The sequence below is a fragment of the Trichoderma ghanense genome (genome assembly GCF_004382785.1).
Source record: "Trichoderma ghanense strain CCMA-1212 chromosome Unknown scaffold_10, whole genome shotgun sequence".
Taxonomy (NCBI): domain Eukaryota; kingdom Fungi; phylum Ascomycota; class Sordariomycetes; order Hypocreales; family Hypocreaceae; genus Trichoderma; species Trichoderma ghanense.
Genome location: NW_027395673.1, coordinates 1,077,190 through 1,103,874, shown reverse-complemented (window position 1 = coordinate 1,103,874; position 26,685 = coordinate 1,077,190). Strand labels below are relative to the sequence as shown.

Here is a 26,685-nt window from a genome sequence, read left to right as displayed (position 1 = left end):
TTGGAACAAGTCTCACCCGGCCCTGGCTGTCGGTTCTCGAAGCCTTCTTTTTGCTTTTTCCGACCGCTGGCTCTGGGGCAACGCTATTGGTTGTCCGAGATGAAGCCTCCCGCAAATCAAACTTCCCCAAGGTCATGTTGAAAATGACAAGAACAGGCTTTTAGCGGCAAACCCTATGTGAGTCGGGAGAGACATTCGTACCATTTTGGTGGACGGATCGCGATGAGGTTGCCATGGGCAGGTGGTAAGCAGATCATATCACCAAGCACACGCCCACACACAGCTGTACTTGTCCGTCGACGGAGTCCTCGTTGAGAGGCCCTTCCCCCAAATTTCGAGCCGAGTCCGCCGGCACTCGTTATACACACACACCCAGAAGGCAGCCTGTGTGCCACCCTCCGAGATGACCGCTTTTGCTGCTTTCTCCTTTACCTCGTCGCCGCACACCAAGCGAGGAAGAAGAAGAAGAGTAAAAGCAGGGTACGCATGCGAACTGGACCTGGGACCTTATGCCTGGCTAGAATGCAGCAGATGCTGCCAGACATCGTCTCTTTAATCCCGTTCTTTTTGTCATCATGCCGATGCCGCTCGGAGTGACAAATCCGGGCACGATGCTCAATGGCCGACGACGACATTTCATGTGGGAGCAATGTCTCCACCTCGGCTGTAGTAAGATGACGACGGTTTGAACAACCAAAGGCCAGGTAACTACGCACAACTAGTAATATCTCTTCCCTTCGTCTCTTTTCCTTGCTTTCTCTCGCCGGGCTCCGTTTCTTTGCAGTCATCAGAGCCGCGTCGCTGACCTGTCAGCCAAGCATCCGCCCTTCACAATGGCTTCGCCGCTTTGGCACATGCCACACAGCCCTTTGTGGCCAAGGCCAGCGAAAATTAAGCCCTCTGGTTCTCATCGAGTGGACCCGATACTCGTACTCACATGTACAAAGTTGTAAAAGCTCGAGCAGGAGTGGTGTCGCCGGGAGGGGTGTCGAGCGACTCCGTACTCCGTACCCGTACGGCTCCTCCTGTTAAACAGCTCCATATCACTCCCCACACCCGGAAAGGGCTGGGTGGTCGGCCTTGCATACCCTTGCCTCTGCTCCAGCCAGTGTGGCAGGCATCCATAGCCATCGACAGGCATAATAGCCCTATGGCAGACCCCGGAGCATGGTTACTGGGGCGAGTGTGCATTAGACATTGCACAGGTAGGGTGTCACAAAGCCGCTACCAGAGCCAACCTGGCTCACCAAGTCCGTCCTCCCGCTCTGTGTTTCTTTTCATCAACCTCCCCATCATCTGGTCCTCGCCAGAGCCGCCCCATCTCGATCTCCCCGTGTCCGGCACCAGAAGGTCAAGGAGATTTCATAGATTGCCAGATCGGGCCTGGCCACGAGCTGGTAGGGGATCTCCTCTAGCTCACATTCATATCCAGCTGTCTTAGGTCAGCTATTCGTTTGCCACCTGAGGCTCCAGCGTGATTCACTCCTGGCTCTGCAGCTTCACCGGTCGAGAGTATTGGCACCTGCAACGCCACCAGCACAGCTGTACCCGTCCTCGCTGTTCATGGCTGTGGCCGCCCTGTCGCTCCCTCCCTGCTCAATCGAACCCTCCACCAAGGCCTTCGCGATCTCGTCGTCCTCATCTAAGATCCCCGTACCCCCGTTTCACCAGCCGTCGACGCCGCCACTGCCTCATCAAATGTCCTATGCCGGCTCCCGTCACAACAGGAGTAGATGCACCACGGACAATCTGCGATGCCACCTCCCAAGTCTCCCTCTGGGAGCCTGAGGGGGATACAGGATTCCACAATGGCGGCCAGCATGCGAGCAAATCCTACCCACTACTTGAAACGATCCTTCTCGACGCCCTCGGTGGGTGGTGCGACCCCATCGTCGTTCCTGGAATCCCAATCCCTGGCGCCACAGATGGGCGAGAAGAAGAGGAACAAGCTGGGTTACCATAGAACATCCATCGCCTGTGGTGAGTCCTGTCTCCTCCTCCTCCTCCTCCTCCTCCTCTCGCTTCTTCCCCCTCCTATCCGCCTGAGAGAGGTTCAGGCCCGGTGGTGCCGGCCCCTGGTCAGCTGCTAACATGTGCCAGGTCATTGCCGTCGACGCAAGATACGCTGCATTATATCTACCGAGGACCAAAATCGATGTGTCAACTGCATACGACTCAAGAAGGAATGCAGCTTCCACCCAGTGGACCAGCAGCAGCCGTACGATCAGAAACAGCCGCCTCAAACGCCCGGGAGCTCCAGCACTGTGACGGCATCTTCATCGCCTGCTATATCTCGTGGCAGCTCCGTCGAGCAAGGGCTGCAGCGTCACCATTATCCTTCCATGCCTGTTGCGTCGGTGCCCAGCATGGGCAATCCGGCGGTTCAGACACCCCAGGCAGAGTTTTTCCCGCCAGACATGGAAGGTTTGTAGTCGAGGGCATCTATAGGATTCTGTTCTTCGAACTTGTCCCTGCTAACTGCTATTGCGATACAGTATCATCAAATATCGTACCGCCTGGGCCATCGTATGGTATAGGAGAGCCGCCTTCGACGGGATGGATGACTACGGGTACAAGCAGCGACGCCATGGCGAAACCTCGCGACCCGAACGCGATTTGGCGACCCTTTCCAACCGAGGTTCCGATGGGCGTGAGTGGACAGCTTTCACCGTATTCAAATCCATCAGCCTCCTCAACCACCTGGACGAACTCGAATTACGCCGCTGGAAGCGACATGGCATGGAACAGTAGCAGCATGCCGCCGCCTCCCCGATCCATGTCCTTTAGCGGAGAGATGCTGGGAAGTCGAGGCACGCCGCACTATTATCCATTGCCACACCAAAATCAAATATATGAGAGACAGTCGCAACATTTCACGCCCATCTACGGAGGTGTGCCTGTTGGCGGAACGGACGAGGGCATAGAGCATGCCATTGACCCTGCAATAATGGGCGGCACTGTCCAGCCTACAACACCGATAGCATGGCAGCAGCAGCAGCAGCAGCAACAACAACAGGCGCGGACGCAGACGCAGCAGCCACAGCCGCAGCTCATGTCACAGCAAATACCGGATACACAAGGAGGTGCTTATCGCCCGTGGGGAGAATACGGAGAGGGCGATAGGTCACACCAGATGTAAAGGACCAGCCGATGGTGTAACCGGTTCCTTTGTCCCGTTCTAGCCAATAGCAGCGGCAACTTGCTACGGAAAGAAGCAGGACATGCTTCTGACCACCGAGTCAATCGTCTCGCCTCACCGAAAATCAAAGTGCCCGAAGTCCACCGGTGCAGCTCCTATGGGGCCGAATGCAGCCCTGTTGTATAGCGTCCTTTACAGTTGGAAAACTGGTTCAAGCCTTTTGCTACCTTGAAGCTGGATATGTGGATATCGGAACTCGATTTTACTCTGAGGATTTCCTCGGGTGTATCGATTGGGAACGCCTATCATCGTTGTCGTCCAAAGAAAGCATCCCAGCCCTGGAATCTGAGAGGCAGCTACTTGACCAGCCCTTCCACTTGGTACTTCCGATTGGGGATCAACACTCAGAGGCGCCCGCGATTGATAGGGACTGTGAAGAGTATGAAAAAGAAACGAATAGCCATGGCTTGCGCTTAAGCCACGGTGTTTCTATGCCAGAGATTGCATGTGGGGTCGGGGACTCAATTTTCCAGAACGTGAGATACGAGAGGATTTTAACGTTCGGCAAAGAATAGCTACCACTTGTTGCCTGTTCTGCTACCGTCTTGGCTGGCTCTGGCAGAAGATGGCGACTTCCAAGCGAACTGCAAGAAAATCAACCGCGGCATTATACCTCTTTATGGGCTTGGATCTTTAACCTGGTGCGACTCGGACTTGCGGCTTTTGGCTTACGACCACTCGATATTCAACCACGGACGAATTACGATGCGAACATATCACAGAACGGGGAGGATTCTCGACTGTACATAAAACGCTGGACCAGCAGGTCAAATTTTGCTTCAACGGCCGAACAAACAAAATTTATTTTGCCTTTCTTAGAACAGGGGGGATTTACATGATGTGCCCGGCACAGCGCACACAACAGCGGAAACAAGCGGATTAGATCTTTTCTTTTCACTGCTGTCTTTGTTATCTTTTGTTTCTTCGAAAAAGGGGAGTGTTGACTTGAATCGAACGAGGATTTGGTCAAAGAGTTTCAAGGGGAATTTGGGGTGTTGGGGCAGGGGACGGCGTGGGAGGAATTTAATCAGCTTTGAGCTGATTGTTTGATTGCAAGCATTTTGGTGTTCTTTATTGCTCTTTCTCTTTCCATTGACTTTTTCTCCTCCTTTTTCCTTTGTTTACAGATTGCTAGGCATTACAATGAAGGTTTATTCGAGTAGGGTGGGATAGGATAGGGTAGGGAATAGGTAGGGAAACATGGTTTAGGTCCTAAGTTGACTTTCAGGGCACTTTAATTTCTTGGTAGAGAGGTGTTTCATTGTCTGGAGACGCTTTCCAAGTTCGATTCGGGGAGTTGACGTTATATCCCTCTTAATACTGGCTATTTGATTTCAAGGTGATGACCGTCGTGTGAAGTGTGAGAGATGGAAATGGATGAATAATATGTCGTGTGTATGTGATCCATGAGAGAAAAGGCAAACCATGGGAGAAAAACGATTGCCGTGAGAACAGTAAGGCAGTTGATAACTTCACTTTGTACGTGGTAAAGCTATTAAAAGCGACTGTCTTTATTTTAGTTCTTCATATTCTGTGTAAACCCCACCCGCGCCCCCTTGTCTTGTCACTGAAACGGAGGAAAGAAGAAAATACTGAAAGATGACAAGCCCGCAAATAGAGCCAAAAGATTACCAAGAGCACGGGTTTAGCCGTTCAAGCTTGGTGTTTGAAGTAAGGTGGTGCTTTGTTCAGACGGTGAGGAAAGTCATTTGACTCCGACGTTAGAAGAGTACATGCCTAATGCGTGGAAGCCATCTCAATGAGACGTGATAGAAAGGTTCGTCAGATGGAGATTATGAAATGCTTTGTTTTCAGCTTTGCGAAAGAGCCTTTCTGTTTTGTTCCTGCTCTACTTTGGGATTTATCTTGAGAGAACTACCTAGCTCATAGAGTACATCGTCGAGAGGAAGCTTTTGAAGAAACACCGTCGAATGAATGCCTCACGAGAGCTGCACGACACCGGTGAAGGACATATACGTCCTGGATAGTGGGTTAGAACGTGTGTTTTGTATTCGTCCAGCGGAGCAATTAGATGTATGGATTGTCCAAGATGACTATGGAGGATCAAACTCAATACCCTATGAGAAGCGACACTCACACCCCCGACGCAATGCATGGAGATGTATGAGCCTCATGTCTACCGCCGATGATAAGCCCCTAAAAGCATTCGCCACGATGATGATCCCCCGTTCCGCAAAGCAAAAGCACTCAGCACAAGGACCGCATCACCCATCCTTCACATATCGCCAAGCTTCCACGTCAGCCCCAGCAGCGTTGCATACGCAACCAAGCTCAGCACCGTCAACAACACCACCGTATCGCCGCTCGTCCGGAACTTGCGCCGCAGCACGCCGTCGCCATCGTCGTCGGTCGACTCGGCGACGAAGAACTGGCGGTTGCCCTGGTAGCGGCGCCAGATGGCGACAAGCAGGATGGCGGTGCCAAAGGCGGCGAAGAGGGCGCCGATGCCGTAGAACTCCTCGGTGAAGATCTTGAGGATGATGAGGGAGAAGGAGAAGATGCTGAGGGCGGTGCGCATGTAGGCGCCTTCGAAGGTGCGCTGGGCGGCGCGGATTTCGACGAGTCTGGGGAGTTGGTGAGTGACGAGGTTCTTGATGATGATGCGAGGGCAGGTGAATGGATGGATGGTGTGATATGGGCTTTGAGGCTTCATGGAGATGGCGGTTGTTGATGCGTGGAGCTGAGACTCGGGCATAAAAAGGCTCACTCTTCAGACGTCAAGACGACGGACCGAGCTCGGTGGAGCCGGAGATGCATCGTCTCTTCTGGATGCGGCTGCATGGAAATAACAGCATAACATCGTTAGCTGACGATACTCGTGAATGAGATGAAGGCTGGCGTTGACAAACCCTGAACATGACGGGCAACGGATCAAGATCGGTGTTTTAGTCAGAATGCCACCGTCTTCGCCCTTCCCCTCCCCTTTATTTCCCGTCGCTCATTCGCTGTATCAAAAGCTTGCAGCGACGTCTGGCTGAAGAGTCAGGCCGCATAGAGCTGAATAGATGTTGTGGATGGAAACTAGAAGTGCGAAGCATCATGAGAAGTCGGAGCTGGTTGCTGGTCGTCTGATGCCATCACGTGGCCCCGCCTCATCTCTTTGGTGGGATATAATGACGTGGGCGTCGGTCTGCTGCTGCGAAAATTGGCACACGTACGAACGCTTCACACAATGACTTTGACTTCTTCAATTCTCTCAGATGATGCACCGGAACACATTCCAACACGGTGATGATATCAAATGGGAGGTTGTCGAATACACGAGAGGACACGGACTGTTCCTCTGATCACCGTCCATTACCGGGTAAATGACACACAGCACAGTAGACATCGCACCGCGCCCAACAGCAGCACCAAGCCAACCTGGCAGCCCTGCAGCCGCCGAGGATTCGCGGTAATCGATCAGACAGCGCGCCTATCTGCCCGCAAGACTCCAGGATTGCTGCACCGCCGGCACTCGCGGTGTCCAAATCGAGTTGACCGATCAGTGGCGCGCAGGACTAGTTTGCAAACCGGCGAGACGTGGATGAAGCGGGAGGCCCCTTGTGAGATGCCGCATGTGCGAACAGGTGCTGCGTTCCAGGTCTCACACTTTGCTCCTTCAAGGTTGCGAGATGCCTCGTGGATAACCCAAGTCTGCCTCACGGGCCCTTTTCGGCGCGCGCCGTCGATTCCGAGGGCTTATTCTGGTACCGAAGCAAGAGCACATGGCCGTAGATGCTGGGTGGCTCCAAGTTCCAAGAAGCCCTACCTACTTTCAGGACCTTTGCTCAAGGTACATAAGCTAGGTAGGTATGCAGGTAGGGTACACGTACCAGTGGGATCCAAGCATGTATGCAGGTTTCGGGGGCCAGGAGGCACAAGCAGAGTAGAGCTGTAAAGGTTTCTGTCGAATGTTCCAGGACTCACTCATGCGCATCCCATACAGGGCATCGATCGTTATCGGGGTTGGACTGAGGCGGAGCCGATGTTGGTATTGTCAAGGCTAACGGCGTCTGTGCGACAGGTGCCGGAAGCTTCAGCCGCACGGTAGGACATGGGGCAGTATTTGCTGCTGCTCCCCCGGCAAACTGGACTCGTCTTGTCAAGGCTTGTTGCGTGAACTCGTGGCGCCTACCAACTCGCCTGTGCCTGGACGCCACATGGAAGGTCGATGCCAAGAATCTGCTTGCATGCTCCCTTCGTCTTCGTCTGTTTGTCTGTTCGTCTGTTCGTCCCTTCATTCTCCGTTCCGTCAGCGGGCATGGATGAGTACATAACGGCGCCTATATCACCACTTCAGCACCGCACATCGCAGACAGGATCAACGATAGGGTGCTGACAAAAGGCAAACGAACCGGTGAATAAATCGACTTCTGCTCACCCAGGCAGAGAACCATGAATAATATGAATACTTCCAGCATCTGCTCCGTGGCTAGCGCAGAGTGCCGGTGAGCAGTAAGAGTACCGTAAGCAGCACAGGACTCAGCAAGCCTGCCGTTGCTCGATCCTGCTGCATGCAAGAGGGTTGCATTTGTCCAGGTCGCCGAGAGTCTACATGACATGAGACGCTCGAGAAACAGCAGCGTCTTACCAATACTACCCCATGCCTGGATCATCCAGCCTAGCTGCCATGGCCAAAAAGGGCCACCGTCCTGGTCCTGCCGAGCAAAAGTATCAGGTATACGCATTGTCCACATGTTTTGCTCCGTGGATGTATGTACGGGGTACAGTCTCCTGGTACTCCCTCATCCCACACTCCATCGTTTTGGAACCTGGACGCTGTGCCACTCCACGGCCAATCTTGGACACTTCCCCGATGTCATTGGTTGCGGAAAATGGATGTCTCAGTCAATCATGACGTGCTGCGGTTCGCATCCTGCCTGGTGCTGCCTTGCCCTGCCCTGCCCTGCCCTGCCCTGCCCTGCCAGCGTCACCTCGATCAAGGACCTGCGAGAAAGCAAAGTCGATAGAGTGGTGACCACAGGCACTGGTATAGGCTCAAGCACTAGATAGGGCGAGTTGCTCTGATCTCATGAGGCAGTGTTCCATTTGCGAGAACGCCTTGGGGGCTGGCGCCCACCCGACTTGGGCCTGCGCCAGATAGCCTCACAGGCCCCTAGAGCGCGCCATGGCCCGTTTGGGAGCCACGGAATTAGAGCCCGCAAGCCTCGTGCCCACCTTGGAGACCCGTCTGCGCCAGGGGTGAGGCGGCTCTGGATGACCGAGTACCTGGCCCAGCGCCACGTTTGTGGGCGGACGGCCGGTACCGCGCTACCATGCGTGGCCAGTTGTCCGTAAGGCTTTTCGACCCCAGAGCTGGCAAGATATGGCACCTGGAACCGCGAACAAGCCCCACTGACATCCTCCTGCGTGGAACAATGGCCGCTAAATGCTGTTGTCAAGTTAGGCTTTTTTCGTCGAGTGGTGGAGGCTATGGAGACGAGCGAACTGCGACAGGTGACAGCCAGACCGCTTGAGGCTGTTGGCTCCAAGATTGGCGATGGTGATGCCCTGGCGGTTGTTGTCTTTTGAGATCACTGTGCTTGGTGCTCCGTCTGTGCGAGAATGATGGTTGTCGATAGTGCGAGTGTGTGTGAAGGAGGAGAGCTGGCACGTTTGAAGCTGCAGCTGGTGCTTCGGAGAAGAGCCCTCGCTAGGCTGGATGCAGTCTAGAGGGGACCTGAGGCAGCAAATGGACTGATGGTCTGCTCTCCTGGAGTTGAGCAGCAACCGCGCGCCTCTTTGAGCCCGAATCGGATGCCGTTTCGCCGCTTGATCTCATCGTGCTCAGCAGCGGTGGTAGAGAGATACTGTGCATAGACGCCTGTACCTACTGATGCGACGGAAGTGGCTTGCTGGGGTCGAGGAGACTGAAGATTGGAGAGGGAGCTGATGGAAGCTCCAGCTGTTTGTATGGATGTAGGAGGTACTGTATGTACCTGGTTGGAAGCACCCGGTGCCAGTTACAGGCAGGTACAGGTGCTACCTTCCGCTTCTGCAGCTGCATCTTCAGCTCTGGTTCCCCTCCTTCTCTTGGTACCAAGGTACAGTTACGTGCTGCTGTCTTTCCCCCGCCAAACCTCGAGCTGCCGTTAATTCATGCCCTCGCTCACAACATCACGATGACCATTATCAGCTTCTTTCCCCTGCTATGACTCCCACTATCGCAGACAAAGATGACGAGACTCGCAGCTTCTCCTATGTCATCCCCCCAATCTATCGCTCTCCTGTGCCAAGTCGAGGCGCCTCTCCTCCCGCAATCGCCCCCCCCAACCCACCACCACACCACCAGCACCAAAACGGTCACCATCACCACCTTAATCCGAACCCCCCGGACTCGCTGATGGCCAATCTGATCGAAGGCCCTGGTTTGGCGTACAGCCCAAATGGCCCGGCACCAAAAAGGTACCCAAGAGACACGCCATGAAGCACCAGCAAGCACCCGGTAGCACCACTAGGACGCTCCGGACTCGCGCAGCTGGACCTTGGCACGTCGTACTCGACAGGAAATACACGTATCGCAGGCACAAAAGCAGTGGCATCAAGCACCAGAATCGGGCAGGGTCGCTTAGCAGGGGTGCCGTCTCCAGCCTAATCCAGGTGGTAAGCGCCTTTGCCTTTAGATCCGCCAGCCGCACCCACACACAAGCCCGCTGCCCATGTCCCATCCCATCATCAGCTCGCTGGCCGCCCGCTGCCCTATTTTTCTCTCTCTTCTCGTCCGACGCCCAACTTCTTATTAGTTCGCAGCAAGACGCCGCAAGCCTCATCGCTCGCCGACTGCGCCTCCCGAGCTCGAGTCCTGCCTAACAAGCTCTCACCTCAACCCACGCCATCCCGTTGCTCTCCCGTCCGCTCAGGAACATGGTCATGATCCCTGGCCAGTGACGTGACGCTGCCCTTCTCCAGAGAGCGCGCACCACTTCAGTTTGAGTTTTAGGGCCCGGCTGCCTGTCGACTGCTTGCACCGCGCCCGGAAGCCACCGCTCCTCTACGCTGCGCTGCCCTCTTGTCCACACATCCATCCTATATACCGACTATACCGACTACTTATCCTCGGGCATCCCCTTTCACCTGGCCCCAGCCGGGAGCAATCATGTCTTCCGTATCCGCCACCGCCCAAGGCTTCTCTCTGCCTCTCGACACCGACAACCATCACGACTTCGCCTTCGACCTTGAACCCCGCAATTCGCCTGCAGCCCAACAGCGCCAGCTCAAGCAGCAGCAGCGCTCGTCCATCGACTCCAACCTGCTGTCGCCCTTCCTGTCGCGCGTCAACAGCGACTCCCTCTCACCCGCGAATCCGTCGGAAACGCCTGCTGGATCCACCTCGACGCTGAGCATCTACCAGTCCAGCGACTTCAGCGACTTCGACGACGACCCCTTCTTCGGTGCCAACTTCACCAATCCCGAGGTCGGCACGCCATCATTCCTGGACGACCAGAGCGTATGGGACCTCTCACTAAACAATACCCCACCAGTTGAGCCCCAGCAAGAGCACAATGCCAACGACTCCTCCTCCTATCCTCTGACGCCGGATCAAACTGCGTCTGTCCACACGCTGTCGCCGCAAAGTGAAGAGAGGACAACTCTCACGCCACCCGATCAGCATCAGCTGCCCACCTCCGTCTCGCCGCAGCAGCTCCAGAAGGCCTTCAAGCCGAACCCTCTTGTCATCCCGCCGCCTCAGTTGACCCCCAGCCAGACCGACAGCGGACGATCCAGCGAGGACGGCTTGGCTCCCGCTCCTGTCGACATGCGGTGTCAGAGTCCCCGAGTCACCATATCCGTATGGGACAAGGACAACAACGGACCCGTCCACACCGTTGAGCGATCTTTTGAAGACAGTGCCTCGACGGTGCGCGGCGGCCTCGAGTCCGCGGGGGACTTGATCACATCGTCGGTGAACCAAGGACACGGCCAAGCGGCGACTGCCGCCACTGCTTCAAGGGATTCTATGGGCCAATGGCGGCGTGATCCTGTCACCGGCCATTCTGGCCTGGACCCCAAGAGACGGCCTGGCGAGGAGATTGCAAGTATCAATGAGATCATCACCCGCCGAGAGATTGAGGAGAAGAACCAAGAGGTCGGCAAGTGGCTCAGCGGCAATATCCATGACGCAGTGCCTCCCGAGAAGTCGTCTCAGGAGGACATTAACGCGGCAGAAGAGCAAAGCCGCAATGGCAACGATGACGTCCCCCTTGGCGACCAGACCGAGAACAAGTACATCCCCGGCCAGACGTACTATTCCCCCAATGGTGCAGGCCAGTTGTCGGACGAGGATTATGACATTATATATGCCAACCGCGGCTGGGCTGACGCTCCCATGCTTCACTCCATCAGAAATGGTGGCCAAAGCCGCCATCAGCCCCAGAGCTCGCAGGCCGCCATTGATCGGTTCGAGAGAATGTGCCGTGACAACGACTCCATCATATCACGAGCCGCAACCTGGGGCACCCGCCGACGCAGCTTGCCCAGCGTTGTCGACCTCGATATCGAGGGTGTCACCAGCGGCAACTTCCTGAAGAAGCTGTCGATTAGTCGAGGCGGCGATAAGAGCAACAGGTCTGGCAGTCTCCTGAAAGACCTCCGCGGCCTCGTCCGCCGCCCCAGCGGCTCTCACATGCGCAAGCGCTCTCGCAGCGGACAGCGAGAAGGCGAGGCTGCCGTTGAGCAGGCAGAGCCTCCGTCAACCCATAATAAGCGTGATAGCATGCCGCACCTTTCTCCCCTATCACGCACGTCCAGCTGGGGCAAGAAAAACCAGGCCCCGAGCATCAACACCGCCTTGGTGTCCATGGGCCAAAACATTGCCTCCATCGGCACGACGCACTCGCGCGCTGGATCCATCAGCACCATTCCGGCCCCTTCGACCTCGAAGGGCCCCCGTCTCAGTGTCAGGAACTCTTTGAGGAGGCCGCGAAGCAAGTCGGACCTGCCCAAGCCAACGCCTTCCTCCTCTTCCACCAACAACAACAACACCGAAGGCACTCGCTCCAGTCTCGCCCACTTGTGGCAGAGTGTTGGGGGTCCGCCAGTAGCTGCTTTGCCCGTCGAACCAGACGACGATGAGGACGAAGATGATGATTTCTACGAAGATAACGACATGAAGATGAACCCCAACATTATTGACGACATTACGCCGAATTTCGCTGGCTTTCAGCAACACATCCAGACCCTGAACCCAGGGCTTCCACCGGTCCATAGCTACCTCGTAGATCGCATTGCCCACCAGCAGATTATTCGGTACAAGCAGCTGCTCAACAACAAGGTCAAGCACCTCGGCCTCGGCGCCAATTGCCCCTGCGGGTCTCTCTGCTTGGCGCTTGGCGGCTCAGCGAATGTGCTGAGCGCAAGGGCAGGAGATGGCAATGGCGCAAGCAAGGGGTTGGACGCCTTGTCGGCTCCCTATGACGAGGACGACGATGTCACGCCGACCGAGGGCGCCATCAACCAGGAAAGCTTCCCGACCGACATCCCTATGCCGCCGACTCAACACCTGCCGGCCGAGTTTGAATGCCAGCTATGCTACCAGAAGAAGAAGTTCCTCAAGCCGTCCGACTGGACCAAGCACGTGCACGAGGATGTGCAGCCCTTTACGTGCACCTGGGACAAGTGCCGGGATCCCAAGATCTTCAAGCGCAAGGCCGACTGGGTCCGTCATGAAAACGAGGGCCATCGACACTTGGAGTGGTGGACGTGCGATGTCGAAGATTGCCGGCATACGTGCTACCGCCGCGACAATTTCCTGCAGCACCTCGTTCGCGAGCACAAGTTCCAGGAGCCCAAGGTGAAGACCAAGGCGGCCATGAAGAAGGCCGGCACGGTCGATCCCACTTGGCACAAGGTCGAGCAGTGCCATGTGGAAACGAGCAAGCAGCCGCACGAGGAGCCGTGCAGGTTCTGCGGCAAAGTCTTCCCGACGTGGAAGAAGTTGACTGTTCACCTGGCCAAGCATATGGAGCAAATCTCGCTTCCCGTGCTGCGCTTGGTAGCGGCCAAGGCAAAAGAACTGGCGGCGGATACCATCATCAGCCCGGTCCAGGATCCGCCCCCACGACACGAGATACCGCTCATGCCAGAGCAGAGGTCGCCTGCCCCCATGCGGTATGTGGACAATGGCCAGCAGCAGCAGCAGCAGCAGCAGCAGCCGCTCCAGCAACACCAGCTTCCCTCTGTACCGCCCATGGCCCCTCAACAGCAGCCGCACCAGCAGACAGTGTCGTATGCGCAGGCCCAAGGCACCTTCATGTATCCCGTGATGCCCCCGGGACCGTCCTACCCGCCGTTCTACTCTCCCCAATTCGAGAGCATAGGTCACAGCCTGCATCAACCCCCGACAATGGCCGCTAGCCCGCTAGGCTACGACCCCGGCCGGCGGGTTCAGGACCTGCCCGTCACTTCGGCTCCGTATGTGCAGGGGTCGAATCCGTATGCCAACATGACAATGGCAAATGAGGTGGAGCCACCATTCGCACCCCTGAATGCGCTGGGCCTGCAGAACGTGCCCGTACAGGTTGGCACTGCCGTCCCCCCTATGGGCGCGCAGATGGCGTACGACAACATGCTGGACCCCTCGAGCGTCAACGGCAGCCCATTCAGCGGACAAGAAACGCTGTCGACGTATTCTCACTCTCCTCATCAAGGCGCCATTCATCTAGATACCAAGAGCTGGGATGATAGACAAGTGTCTGGGTTTTTCTGAAGCCTTGTGTTACGCGGCTGTTGCCATTTTCTCTCCATTTCCTTGTTCTTTTTCTTCTAGAGCGATTTCTCCTTCTTTCTTCCGGGAGGTGTTATTTTTCTTCTTCTTCCAGCAGGTTCTCTAGCCTCGCACTTCAATTCGCTTCTCTTTCCATGTTATTGGGCACGATTATTGGGAGCTCTTTCTGGAGCTGGACCCTCGTCTGAGGATGGACTTGGGCGACAATTTGTTACGGATGTCAGGAACAGGCAGTATAGCTTTTGAACACGATTCCCCTGCGTTTGCCTGCGATTTGCGGATTATGCGTATCTCGAAGTCTTTCTGTTTCGGAATAAGCTGGGACATGGCAGAGCACATTGTTATGAACTGGAGCATCTCTTTTCTCTCCTGCTAGGTATATTTCACATGAGCAATCGGCTTCGTATTGATAGACTGGCTGTGATATCTCAATTGAGCTGCTTTCATTTCACCGCTCTGAATGTGAGCAAAGTGGTAATATAGCCAAATGCGTCTTGCTCAGCACATCTAGCCGCGTAGCCGGCGGATAAGAAGAAATGCAAGATGAGAGACGCATGGGCGATTATGTACGACGATATAGATACGAAGAGCAAGCCCATGAGATGCTACACTCGCGGTGGAGACTGTTGCATTTCGAGAAGTCTGGGGTTGATTGCTGTGATCTCGTACCTTGGAGGTCACTGCGGAGTCTACCAAATGATTGGATACGGGTCAGGAGAGGAAGAGGAAGGGGAGTACGCGTACGGGATGTTTTCGGGGGGTGGGAGTGTATGCATTTTTCTTTGCATTGAAGCGTGAATCACGTAGTGCATGAGATGCTGGGTTGCTGATTTTTCGTCTCGTCTCTTTTTTTGCCTTGCTTTTCTTGGGGGGGCTGTGTGAGGAGGCGAGGGGGCCTGTGCGATGTAGATCATGGCGTGAGGCGTGCGGTTAATGCGATGGGCATGGCTGTGATTTTGTAAGATGAGACCTCGGAGGCATCCAATTGATCTGTAGGTATTTTGACGCAGTTGGGAATATTCTTTCAATGTATATTTCTGTGGGAGAGGTATTGATGTGGTGTTGTTTGGTGAGATTTTGTCCTTTTCTGTTGGTTGATGAGAGCTATCGTGAAGATGAGACGTGAACAGACGCCCGGGGCATTGTTCTTTTATTTCAGGTCAAACTCGGTACTCCGCATACCTTAGCAGACACAGGAACGAGGAGCTTGAGCTTCGAAGTTTCATGTTGCATGGTAACGATAGGCTGCCTCTCGTCTAAATGAATGATATTTCTATTTTGACCTTTCACCTTCGTATCCATTTATATTCAAGACTGATGATTTCTCTTTCCTCATTTGTGCCGAGTGGACGAGCCGAAATCTTTCCAATCTCGTTCGCTGCTGGGGGTCCTTTGGGGGAGGAGAATGAAGCTTGAGGTGTAATTTCGCTGGACGATCCCTGAAATCTTGGGTCCCATATGGCCCTGGACTGGGGGATCTCTGGCCCCCCGGTATCAAGTGAGTCTTTTATTGTCTTTGCAGCTAAAACTGTACCAAGTGCAGAGTTGATAATAAAATACAGAGAGAATCGACTATCCCTCTCTCTGTTGGTTGAGATTGATCTGCTGAGGCAAACGGTGACTATCTCATGGATTGCATCTGAAGCCCCCCTTTCCGTTGTTGATCCAGCTGCACGGGTTACACGCAGCCGTTTGAGCCCCAATTGGGAGTTTCAGCGCGCCTCTTCCAGCGAGGAAGCTCAACGCCTCCAGCAGGCCTCGGCCCGCTTCTGGCCAATCAAAGGCCCCCATTCCAACCCCCTTCCACTGGATCTGCCCCTAAGACCGCTGAAAGAGTCCCCCCCCTGCAACAGGTTCCAAGTTTGCGCCCAGGCCCAGGAGCCGGGACGAGACCTGGCAGTGACCTTGCGGCGGCGCTGGGACAGGAAGGCGGCGCAGGTATCGCTTGGGTAGTGGCTTCAAGGCGGGACTCGGTTCCTGAGGGGGCTTTGCTGGTTGCAGGCAAGGCAGGTGGGGCTGGACCCTTGCTGCGAGGAAGGTGCTCCCCTTTCGTGATGTTTCAACCACGGACGGACATTGACTGAGTGAATGAGTCTCGATCTGGTCGTGCTCCCCTTCTTTTTTTCCCTTCTTCCTAGTTTCAGTCTTGCCATTACTTTCATTTTGCTGTCCTTCTGCTCTCTCTCTCTCTCTCTCTCTCTCTCTCTCTGTCTCTCTCATCTCTCTCTTGTTCTGTTATTTTATCCGTCCCGTTAACAATCAGCTTACTAGCTTGACTTGGGACCTCCGTCATTCGTTATTCGTCTTCGTTGTCATCGTTCGTTTCCAGCGGCCCTCCTCAAACGACCGGCTTGTCTTGTGATGCTTGGGGAGGCTCCCTGTCTCACATAGCGCCACAGGTCTGAATTTCAGCATTTCGATCCATTGTTGAGCGAGAAAGCGAAGCACGAGCGAACCCCGATTTACACACCTTTGTACCGCTTCCACTTCTTGATGAGTATCCCGCCGCAAAAAGAGGGAACGACTGTTGTGTGATTTTTGGAAGAAGGCCTTGAGATTGTTCAGGACGGAAACAACATTGGCCGCTCGTTATTTGGTTTCAGTTCTTCGATTCTCCTCGGGTTGATCCTGGTCCTTTTGGATACCTCGCCCTGTGGGCGCTTTTTCTTTTCTTTGTCTTCTGCTGTCTGGTGAGGTTGCCGTCACTCGCTCTCGGTCAACCGAATCATCGAGCTAGCTGGGCGTTCTTTTCAGCGTTTCTTCAACCGCCTTCTTGATATACCGAAAGACTCGACCGATCATTTTTCTTTTTCCTTCTATACATATTTTCGGAAACCGATTCACCGATTCACATATAGACTTCAGCGTCGATATACGGAGACGATTTGCGAGAAAACGGATCCAGCTGGAAACTCGATCCCGGAGTTGGACACATTTTAGATCGGCAACTACATCCGCACAAGAGGCTTGCATTTCACAAAGCGAATTTATATCCTTGGAATTCCGAATTTGAACTGGGACAAGTCGCATCATTCAATCTCGAGGAGTACGAAACATGGCTCGGACATCATCGAAATCGACGACCCGGAGGGCGCTATGCCTAGGCGCAATGTTGATGACGGGAGTCATGGGCGACCAGATCCTGACGACGACTGGATTTCTCGACTGCGGAAGCATGCCTTCCATTACGATTAGCCAACTGAGCATGACCTACGACAACGACGCCCAAATCATCACCTTCGACATCGAGGGCACCAGCACCAGCAGCGAGAATGTGACCGCCACCCTCGACGTTACCGCCTACGGCATCAGCGCCTTCACAAACACCTTCAACCCTTGCGACCCCGAGACGCTGGTGGATCAGCTGTGCCCTTTGCCCAAGGGCAACTTCGTCGCCAGGGGCAGCCAAAAGGTGCCATCCCAGTATGCGTCCATGATTCCATCCATTGCTTTCAGCGTTCCGGATATCGCTGCAAACGCCGTGATGAAGCTCAACACCCTCAACGACAACAGCATGGTGGCCTGTATCCAGGCCCAGATCACCAACGGAAAGACGACGTACGTGCCTGCGGTGTCATATGTGGCTGCGGGCATTGCCGGCGTGTCCCTTGTTGCCAGCGGTGTTTCGGCAGTGGGTGCTGCCATCTCAGGAGGCGCTGCGGGCTCCGGCGTGGGCGTCGCGGCCGTTGGTCCCACCTTCACGGACGTTGCCGGCTGGTTCCAGGGCATGGCCATGAGCGGCATGCTCTCCGTCAAGTACCCCCCCATCTACCAGAACTTTGCAAAGAACTTTGCCTTCTCCGTCGGCCTCATCCCTTGGAACGGCCTGCTGACGTCCATCGACGACTTTCGAGCCAAGACCGGTGGCAATCTTACCGAAGACAGCGTGGCCTACTTGAGGAACATGACCTTTGCTCTCCAGCAGATGCAGGCCACGTCCAACGTCACCGAGGTCAGTGTTTCCAGACTCGCTCGCCGCGATGACGACGGGGGCGACGACGACCAGCTTAGCCACATGATCTCGGGCATCAAGAACTTTGCCGAGTCATTGAGTGTTCCCAAGTCGGACATGTTCATGGCGGCGTTTCTCATCGTGGCCATTGTCATCGCCTCGGTCGTCACAATTCTGTTGCTCGTCAAGGTGATTCTCGAGTTCTGGTCTCTGTATGGCAGCAAATTCCCAGAATCCCTTGCCGGTTTTCGCAAGCACTACTGGCGGTCCATTGCTCGAACGCTCACCACTCTCATCCTGCTCCTCTACGGAATCTGGGTGCTGTACTGCGTGTTCCAGTTCACGCTCGGTGACTCTTGGGCAGCCAAGCTGCTGGCCGGCCTCTCGCTGGGCATCTTCACCTCCGTTCTCATGTTCTTTGGCTACAAGATCTGGAGCACGGCACGCAGGCTGAAGGCTCAGAACGGCGACGCCGCAAAGCTCTACGAGGACAAGCAGAATTGGCTCAAGTACTCCATGTTCTACGAGGCCTACCAGAAGTCATACTGGTGGCTGTTCATGCCCGTCATCCTCTACACCTTTACTAAGGGCTGCATTGTCGCCGCGGGCGATGGCCATGGCATGACCCAGACCGTCATCAGCTTGATTCTCGAGCTTGCCATGCTGGCTCTCCTGGTTGCCACCCGCCCCTTTGAGCGCCGGTCCAGCAACATCATCAACATCTTCATTTCCATTGTCCGCGTGCTGTCTGTGGTGTGCGTCTTTGTCTTTGTTGAGGAGTTCAATGTCCAGCAGACGACGCAGACTGTCATGGGTGTCGTCATGATTGCCATCCAGTCCACGCTGACTGTTGCGCTTGCGCTGCTCGTCGCATGGAACGCAATCAATGCAACCATTAAGATGAACCCCCACCGCGCGCGCAGAAAGGAGTTGGGTCAGTTTCTCATCCCCTCTGCTCCTTTGGCTCGATCTTGTTTTTTTCTTTTTTCTTTTTTTTTTTTTTTGGCTAACCGTTTTGCAGAAAAACTCCGCGGAGACGTGGACGACCTGACCCCCCTCGATGCTCGCAACTCGCTCCTCATCAAGAGGGGGGACCTTGAGGCCTCGTATGTCGCCGACCACGAAGAAAGCCTGCCTCCCTACTCCAAGGGCGGAGATCGGTACTACGCGCCGAGCATCCCGGAGTCGACAGAGCACCAGGACGAGAAAGCCGGCTTTGCGCCGCACCCCATGTACCGCGACCTGACGGCCAACCGACAGCACGGAGACTATAGAGACAACAACTCTGCTGGCGGAGACGGGGTGAATCCGCACGAGTTTGTGAGCGACCAGAAATACTCGGGATACCGATAGTTGTACTGGCCAGCTACACATGCATCTGCGTTGTCGGATAGGCCACAATGACCGCCCCTGGAAACAGGTTGGAGGTGTTGTGGCTGGGGTGGTGAGGGTCATTTACTCTTTATTGTTTTCTTACAGTCCTATAAGCCACAGCATCTTTTATGTATTTATAATTCATTCGCCATCTTGCTTCGTTTTGCAACCCTCTTATGCGGGCTGCCGTGTCTTGCGCAAGATACACTCTACACTTGTATATGCTGGGTCTAGGTCAGGTAGCACAGCGAGGTGTAGAAGCCGGATCGAGGGTTGGGAATGGAGTATAGCAGGGAAGGGGATATTGTATGTACGAGGATCAAACGAGACCAATAGAATTTTCTTTCTTCCATCGACTTTTGTCTTTCTATGGTTGAACAGATGTCAATGGTCGAGGAATTATCGCGCTCCATCATGTGTTTAGAAGCACATGACTTGCAATCGCTATACACTGTAGCATCAAGAAACAATCATAACCCCTCTAAGAGCATTGCTGCCGCAGCAATCACAGGCCGTTTGCCTGCAAGAACTGAATCATCTCGTTGAAGCTATCCGGCCCGCTCTCGTGGGCGGCAATACAATGCCCAGCACCGGCGGCAATGTACGTCTGACTCCCCTTTGACGCGGCCGGATAAAACGTCGACAGGGCGACCTCGCTCTGATCCGTCGGGTACAGACAGTTGCCGCCGCAAAAGACCATGTCATGCTGCCCGTTTACAATCTGGACGGGTCCCGTAAACTCGGTCGACGGCGCGACGAGCCCGCCGAGGGTGAGCAGGACGCCGAGCGTGTTGGTCTGCTTGTTGGCGACCTGCTCCTCAAAGACGGCCTCGTCGTAGTTTGGGTACCGGTAAAAGGCGAACTGGATGCCTGCGGCGGACTGCTGCGTGAGGAAGCCCGCGGGCAGGCCCTTGAACTGGGGGGCCGCCGGGTCGGCGTTTGCGTTGATGAAGTTGAATGCTGCGACGGTGAGGGCGACGGTGGCGGCGCTGGCGCTGGTGCCGGAGAGGATGACGGCGTCAAAGTCGGATGGGTACCGGGTCGTTACGCCTTGGGTGAGGGTGCTGCCTGCGCTGTGGCCGACGCCGACGACGTTTTCAAAGGCATAGCCGGCGATGTCGGCGCCGCGGAGGAGGGAGACGAGCTGGTGGGTGACGGCGAGCTGGGAGGATGCCTGGACGGTTTGGATGGGGTCTGGATGGGCGGAGAGGCCGACGCCGAGCTGGTCGTACGAGAGGGTTGCGTAGCCTGCTGCGGAGGCGGCGTCGACGTAGCTGTATCCTGGGGCGATGTCCCAGTATGTGTGGTCGAGGGTGGCGCCGTGGGTGAGGAGCTGGACGGTTTTGATGCTGGTGCTGAGGGAGTCGAGGTCGGAGGAGGAGGAGGAGGGGTGGCAGAGCTTGACGAAGATGTCGTATGTGCCGGAGATGGTGCTGGGGCCGCCGGCGGTGACCTGGGCGATGAAGGAGGAGTCTGACTGGAAGAGCTCGACGAGGGATTCGGTGACTGCGGATTGGGCTTGGGGAGGGGAGTAGAGGATGTTGAGGCCGGTTGTGTTGAGGGTTAGGGGGATGGTGCCGGAGATGCAGGTTGAGCGGCCGCCGGTGGAGGGGCCGACGATGGGGTTTGTGAGGAAGTCGTTTGTGTTGGAGCAGGACGATGTTGTGGCGGATGTGAGGCCTATGAAGGGGTTGATGAGGGAGGCTATGCGGAGGAAGGTGGAGGAGTTCATGTTTGGTGAGGAGGAGACGGAGATGGAGATGGCGATTAGGGATGAGTGATGGCTTGGACGCAATGGTTTGTTTCTACTGAGATGTTGTTTTTTCTTTTGACGACGTTGATGATGATGATGGACGGTTGCCTCGTGTTTTGGGCAGCGGCTTGGGCTCTTCCTTGTCAAACACGTGGTGCGATGCAACGCTGGAAGATGGCGAGAACTCTCCTGCGAGCGAACTGACATATATGTCGTTCCAATGTACCCTGGGTTATCCGGTATCCGGCCCCTTCTTGGGGGGTCTGTCAATTGTGTTGAAGCGCGGCAATCTGATTGGAGAGCGTATAGAGGTTGCAAAAGTGCCTTTGTCTTTGGTCAATATGAAGCACTGTACGTGCGTAAGCTGCTTATATTGAATATAAGGGATGCGCATCTAGGTTACGAGGTTGCGCCGTCAGCGCACTAATACAATGATTCTCACGCTCTACAGACTGTAACTATTATCATCGCTTCATCTTCTATTCTATATCTATTTTGAGTGTAGAATTACAATCTTCTTCTTTATCTCGTTACCGCATGCAATGATATACATTATTTGAAGGTGACCTGCCACGTTAGGATCCATAGAAGAATATTCGTTCAACTTGCTTAGTACCTTTAGTTAAGCTGAGCTATATTAAGTAGAAGCCCTTCTTCTGGTTCTAAATTAATCTCTATCTGGTTATCCCTTCTTCGGGCTATGCCTTGCAGTACAGCCCAATGATTGCAATAATACTCTCTTGAAATCAAATCTCCCCCTGGCCGCCTGACAGTCACTGTACATAGTGCGCTGCGTACCTCACCGATGCCCTGCCAGCCCGTTGTGGCGCGTCTGGAGTTGATTGAGGTGCCAACGACATGCGCACAGACACAACCTTTGTCCAAAGAACTCGTGAACCCGGTTTCCTAATCAGGCAACGGTGGCCCGGGCTTGCGGCAAGCATCCCCGCCCCTATTATTAGACAAGAAGGACGGGAATCCCGGCGCCGGCGCCTCTCGGGGCGGGGATCCGGCCGAGTAACATCAATGTAGGTGCGAAGCAATACAGTCTGTGCTTTGCATTTTGCAACCCTTCAAGACTTCTCCCAGTTTGAGTCTCGATACAACATGGACCCTCTGCTGCCTGCCCACCTGATTTGCCGACCTATTCTCGTTAGACTGCAGGTGTTGCCTTTGCGCATTGTGCTGACTTTGATGCAACCCTAATGTACGGGGGACGGGGTCGAGGCCGAGGTATTATCGTCGTAGGATTTCTTCTTGTTGGGTCACCCCGGCTTTGGGGTTGTTGGATGCGAGGCTGTCTACTCCATGTGCTCTATCCATAACAGGGGTTTCACTGAAGATGGGACGAACAACAAGCTGTCGGCACCCCTTGGGGTAAGCATCGATATCTCGCGCATTGACCTGAGTGTAGTTGCATGCAATAAAGGCACGTGAATATCTCAGATTCCCCGGCCATCTTTGAATTCTGTCATGATTCTGCCCGTCTCTGTGGCTTCCCCCTCTCTGCTTTCCCAACAGATTTACCGGTTCTCGGCATCAGACGTTTCTTTATTAGCTCTTTGACGGTGCCCGGGCGCCTCCCCCCCTTGCCTGCCATGGCCGAGACCGTGGCGGAACCGGCCCCGTACATTTTCCATCGTGACCACAAGTCAAGTATACGGTACATCCAAACGTGTTGGGCCTGTTGAAGAAGTCGAAATGCAGTTGCAGTTGGTGCTGACGCAAGAATGTCACTGTCTATAGCCTAAATTACCAGCACATGCTAGTCAAGAAGCTCTGCGACGACCGACTCCTGCATCCAGCCGTCCAGCAGAGCATAGCCTCGCGCTCGTCCATCAGGGTGGCCGACGTCGCTACCGGCACAGCGTAGGTAGAACATTGCTCCCGACAACGAACTGACAAGCCGCACTGAATGGCTGGCTTGCTAATGAAAATGTAATAACCCACCAGACTCTGGCTGACGGAGCTGTCTGATGCGCTGCCTGCAGACTCTCAGCTTCTCGGCTTCGACATCTCGGCCGACCAGTATCCGCCTGGGGAATGGCTGCCCGAAAACGTGTCGTTGCGTGAACAGGATGCGTTTGAGCCTTTTGCGCCGGAGCTCCGCGGGTCGTTTGACGTGGTGCATTTGAGGTTCTTTATTACGTTGCTTAATGGGGAGAATATTCGGCCTCTGCTTGATAATTTGAAGACTCTCCTGAGTATGTCCCTTCTATATTTTTCTTATCTCACTCTCTCTTTTCTTGGCTTCTCACGACTTGGGAGCATTATAACTGAGGTGTTGTTGTGGGTAGAACCGGGTGGTTTCCTCCAATGGCTTGACTTTGACCCTCGCTCGGCCAGGGCCATTGCTACGCGTACGGGCATGCACATGCCGCGCACTGAAAGTGTTGTGTCGATTATGCGCAAGGCACAGCCTGACGTTGGCTCGTGAGTGCTCATCTCCTCATAACCCCTCTCGTCTCTCTCTCTTTCTTGTTGTTTTCTTTCTCTTTGGAATCATATCTGGATATTGACCAAGCGGCAACAGATGGATCCTGCACGATTCGGAGCTGCTCAAAGCTGCTGGCCTCAATCCCATCGCCTACGAACGCCTTCGGCTTCGCAACTACTTGCGGCCCGTTTGGAATCACTGTCACCTCATGGGCATGGAGGAACTGTCTCGTCGTATGAGCCGCGGGGAAGACAAGCCTTCGCCGCTGGTGCAGCAGATCAAGGACCTGGAGGCTGAGTTTGCGCAGGGTGCAAGTGTTGATGCGGAGTGGTTCATCATGGTTGGGCAAATGCCAGACACGCAGGAGTAGCAGCCCAAACTGCGTACAATTCAATAGATGTCTGCCTCGAGGATCAAATGGTATCTTTTGCTGTCTTTGCGTGTCTTAATCTCTCCTTGACACAAACCTGATAGGCACAGCCCTCGCAACACGCAAGCTCGTGTCAAACTTTGTCCCCTCCGAAAGTGCCAGCGCAGCACGTCGCCGTGCCTCCAACCAGGCCTCCTCCTCCCCGTCCACGCCCTGCTTGGAGTCCGTCACCAACTCGACCGAGTGCGTCTTGAACAGCGTCGCGACCATGGCACAAACTTCCACCAGCGCGAATCTCTTTCCGAGGCATCCCCGGCTGCCATCTGAAAAAGGAATAAAAGTCCCGGCTCGAGGCTTGAAGAATTTGGTCGAACCTGGACCTGTCTGTGTGGCTTCCGCGCTCGCCGCATCCAACCACCTCCATGGATCAAAGTCCGCCGCGGCATGGGGGCGTTGGCGCGTGTCGTTTCTGGTATCCGACCAAGAAGAGCTGTTGTTGGCTTGGTCCACGTCTGCTGGCCGCTTGGGCCAATGTTCTGGATGCCGATGCGTGGCGCTCGTGTTGACGAGCGCAATTGTCCCGGGCGGCAGTGGATGGCGCTGGCCCTTGACGGTGATGGAGAGCCAGGGACCGCCGGGCGGGACGCATTTCGGGAGGACGGGGATGACGGTGAAGAGGCGGAGGGTTTCGTTGATGACTGCGCCGACAGTCCCGTGCATGAGCGCGCTGTAGTGGTCGTCGTATGACCATGTGTCTGGGCTTGTCTGGCCGAGGAGATGGTCGAGATCGCGCTGCATCGTGTGCTGGATTTGTGGATGGCATGCTAGGAGGAGGATGATGGAGACGAGGAGGTTGGCGTTGGCTTCGTGGCCCGCAAACATGAAGAGGAAGATTTGGCCGATGACTTGGGCGTTGGTCAAGACGGGCTTGCCGTGGTCGTTGGAAGATGCCCCTGCTTGGATGAGCAAGTTGAGGAGGTCTTCGTCTGAATGAGTCGAAGACGAGGATTTCTCAGAGAGCGCGGCCTCCCTCGCCCCCCTGAGCTGATTCATGTATGATCCGAGCTCCGAGTAGCATGCGGTTGCATGTTGGAGAGATCGAAACGGCGTCAGACGCAATAACCAGCGAGGCACGATGAAGATGACGCCCAGGTTTTCCAAGAGTCCATGTAGAGCCTGACTGAAGCTCAGCGTCTTCCCATCCGGTATATTGTCTTGAAAAGCCAACGCCTGCACCAGGTCAGCGTCTGTCTGGTAGCTGAAGGTAATCTGGCTGAGCGTGTTGAGCGAAACCCTTGCGGACAATGTTCGCAACTGGTGATGGGCGTCTGGACGTAGCAGGGCGGCAAGCAGTATCTTTGCTGCAGAGACGGACTGAACAAAGACGCGGCGCAGCGTCTTCTCGGAAAAGAATGGCGCTGTGATCTTGCGATACAGCCGCGACTCGGGGCCGTCCGTGCCGGTAATGGTAGGCCCAAAGACGTTCAGGATAGACAAAAGCTCGGCAGGCTTGCCGAAATTGCCGTCACGGAACAACTGGACGTTGACATCTGGGTCACAGGTGTAAAGGATGAGCCCGCCTGGCGAGACGGCCACAAAGGTGTCGGCCTGGAGCCGCTGAAACGGCTCGTAGCCATTGTGCCAGAACTCGTTGAACAGGAGGAGGGGCAGCCAGTTCCGGGTGAGTCGCTCGGGGAGAGCCTTGAGGACGGGGACGACGATGAACTGGGCCAGCTGCCAGGGGCCGCCGAGTAGCCAGAAGGGCAGGATGACGAAGGGGAGGCCAATGGTTCGCGCGAGGCGGACGTGGTGCAGGAGACTGATGGCGGACCAGAGGCCGAGCAGCGCAGAGCCGATGCAGGTTGTCCAGAGGCAGACGGTTGCGAGCTGGCTCATGCTCTCGAGGACAGAAACGTCCAACATGGTCTGTATTGCCTAGCTCAGGTAACACGTAGGTTGGTGTTGCTGGCTCTACTACGCGATACAGTGTCCATTATGAGGAGATGATCTTGATGTCGAGATGGGTGGGTAGCACTGTAGCACATCAACGAGACCCTTGGAGCGCATCCATATACACGCAGTTGTGCATCAGGGTGCTTGGGGAGGCCGAGTGTCACCGGGGTGGTCACAGTAATGGGCGATCAAGAGGAGGCGGATACTGTTAAAGAGGTTGCAGGCTGAAGCAAGCCGTCTACATCCGATACTGCCTCCTACTACATACCTACATAGTTTCCTGCATTGTGCCGGTTGAGGGTAGTATTTCATCGTTCGCCGCAAATCCTTCCAAAAGGGCCCGGATGCAGCCGTGCCGCACTCAATGGGGCAGCCCGCACAATACCCCGGATGACGCCTGACACGCCGGGCCTCGTACTGGTACTTGATGATATCCTCTGAAAGCTGTCTGGTGTCGGTGTGGTGGCGTCAAGTGTCTGTGATGAATTCTCGTGCGGTTGCAACAGCCACCCCAATCGTTGTATGCTGCTACAAGCAAAGACAGCGCTTAAAAGGACAACCCGAAGCGGTTGAGGGAAATCCGGGGACCCTGCTTACCGCACAACTTGTAACAGTAATAGTTCAAGATAAACGCTCAGAGTCCGTGCGGATGGGAAATTCAGGTATCCCTACATGCCCATCTTCCCAACGTGAGAGCTCCTCGTAATGTCCCTGAGACTTGGAAACGACGCAGCCATCTCCAGGTTTCTTCTTCTCATCTGTTATGTGAAGGTACATATCTGCAGCCAAGCCCTGCATTTCCAAGAGAGCATCATTTCATAAGCTGAACATTCAACTGTTCTAACACCAATCATTTTTCCTTTTTTTTTTTTCTCTTCTCTATTCCCTTTTGTGCCAATCCCTCGCATACGACTGGGAAGA

At 55.0% G+C, this 26,685-nt stretch overlaps 8 protein-coding genes across 8 annotated transcripts; 5 read left to right on the top strand and 3 right to left on the bottom strand.

The window, feature by feature from the left end:
* Window positions 1-1,733: 1,733 nt before the first annotated feature.
* Window positions 1,734-3,139, top strand: CCMA1212_007963 (uncharacterized protein; the record flags this gene model as incomplete). Its single annotated transcript, XM_073705120.1, has 3 exons — window positions 1,734-1,980; window positions 2,101-2,424; window positions 2,496-3,139. The coding sequence occupies 3 exons, from the start codon at window positions 1,734-1,736 to the stop codon at window positions 3,137-3,139; spliced, it is 1,215 nt and encodes a 404-aa protein (XP_073556499.1).
* Window positions 3,140-5,249: 2,110 nt separating this feature from the next.
* CCMA1212_007962 (uncharacterized protein) lies at window positions 5,250-5,891 on the top strand (the record flags this gene model as incomplete). The annotated part of the gene is made up of 2 exons (XM_073705119.1): window positions 5,250-5,321; window positions 5,412-5,891. The coding sequence occupies 2 exons, from the start codon at window positions 5,250-5,252 to the stop codon at window positions 5,889-5,891; spliced, it is 552 nt and encodes a 183-aa protein (XP_073556498.1).
* On the bottom strand, window positions 5,436-6,078 carry CCMA1212_007961 (uncharacterized protein; the record flags this gene model as incomplete). The annotated part of the gene is made up of 3 exons (XM_073705118.1): window positions 5,436-5,784; window positions 5,928-5,995; window positions 6,070-6,078. The coding sequence occupies 3 exons, from the start codon at window positions 6,076-6,078 to the stop codon at window positions 5,436-5,438; spliced, it is 426 nt and encodes a 141-aa protein (XP_073556500.1).
* A 4,220-nt stretch (window positions 6,079-10,298) lies between these two features.
* CCMA1212_007959 (uncharacterized protein) lies at window positions 10,299-13,907 on the top strand (the record flags this gene model as incomplete). Its single annotated transcript, XM_073705117.1, has 1 exon — window positions 10,299-13,907. One exon carries the CDS (start codon window positions 10,299-10,301, stop codon window positions 13,905-13,907), a length of 3,609 nt encoding a protein of 1,202 aa, XP_073556404.1.
* Window positions 13,908-16,980: 3,073 nt separating this feature from the next.
* On the top strand, window positions 16,981-19,230 carry CCMA1212_007958 (Flavin carrier protein 1; the record flags this gene model as incomplete). Its single annotated transcript, XM_073705116.1, has 2 exons — window positions 16,981-18,811; window positions 18,899-19,230. 2 exons carry the CDS (start codon window positions 16,981-16,983, stop codon window positions 19,228-19,230), a joined length of 2,163 nt encoding a protein of 720 aa, XP_073556405.1.
* Window positions 19,231-19,756: 526 nt separating this feature from the next.
* Window positions 19,757-20,983, bottom strand: CCMA1212_007957 (uncharacterized protein; the record flags this gene model as incomplete). Its single annotated transcript, XM_073705115.1, has 1 exon — window positions 19,757-20,983. One exon carries the CDS (start codon window positions 20,981-20,983, stop codon window positions 19,757-19,759), a length of 1,227 nt encoding a protein of 408 aa, XP_073556410.1.
* Window positions 20,984-22,602: 1,619 nt separating this feature from the next.
* CCMA1212_007956 (uncharacterized protein) lies at window positions 22,603-23,811 on the top strand (the record flags this gene model as incomplete). Its single annotated transcript, XM_073705114.1, has 5 exons — window positions 22,603-22,667; window positions 22,751-22,873; window positions 22,958-23,208; window positions 23,302-23,437; window positions 23,538-23,811. The coding sequence occupies 5 exons, from the start codon at window positions 22,603-22,605 to the stop codon at window positions 23,809-23,811; spliced, it is 849 nt and encodes a 282-aa protein (XP_073556411.1).
* A 75-nt stretch (window positions 23,812-23,886) lies between these two features.
* On the bottom strand, window positions 23,887-25,734 carry CCMA1212_007955 (Cytochrome P450 3A13; the record flags this gene model as incomplete). The annotated part of the gene is made up of 1 exon (XM_073705113.1): window positions 23,887-25,734. The coding sequence occupies one exon, from the start codon at window positions 25,732-25,734 to the stop codon at window positions 23,887-23,889; it is 1,848 nt and encodes a 615-aa protein (XP_073556412.1).
* Window positions 25,735-26,685: the final 951 nt, after the last annotated feature.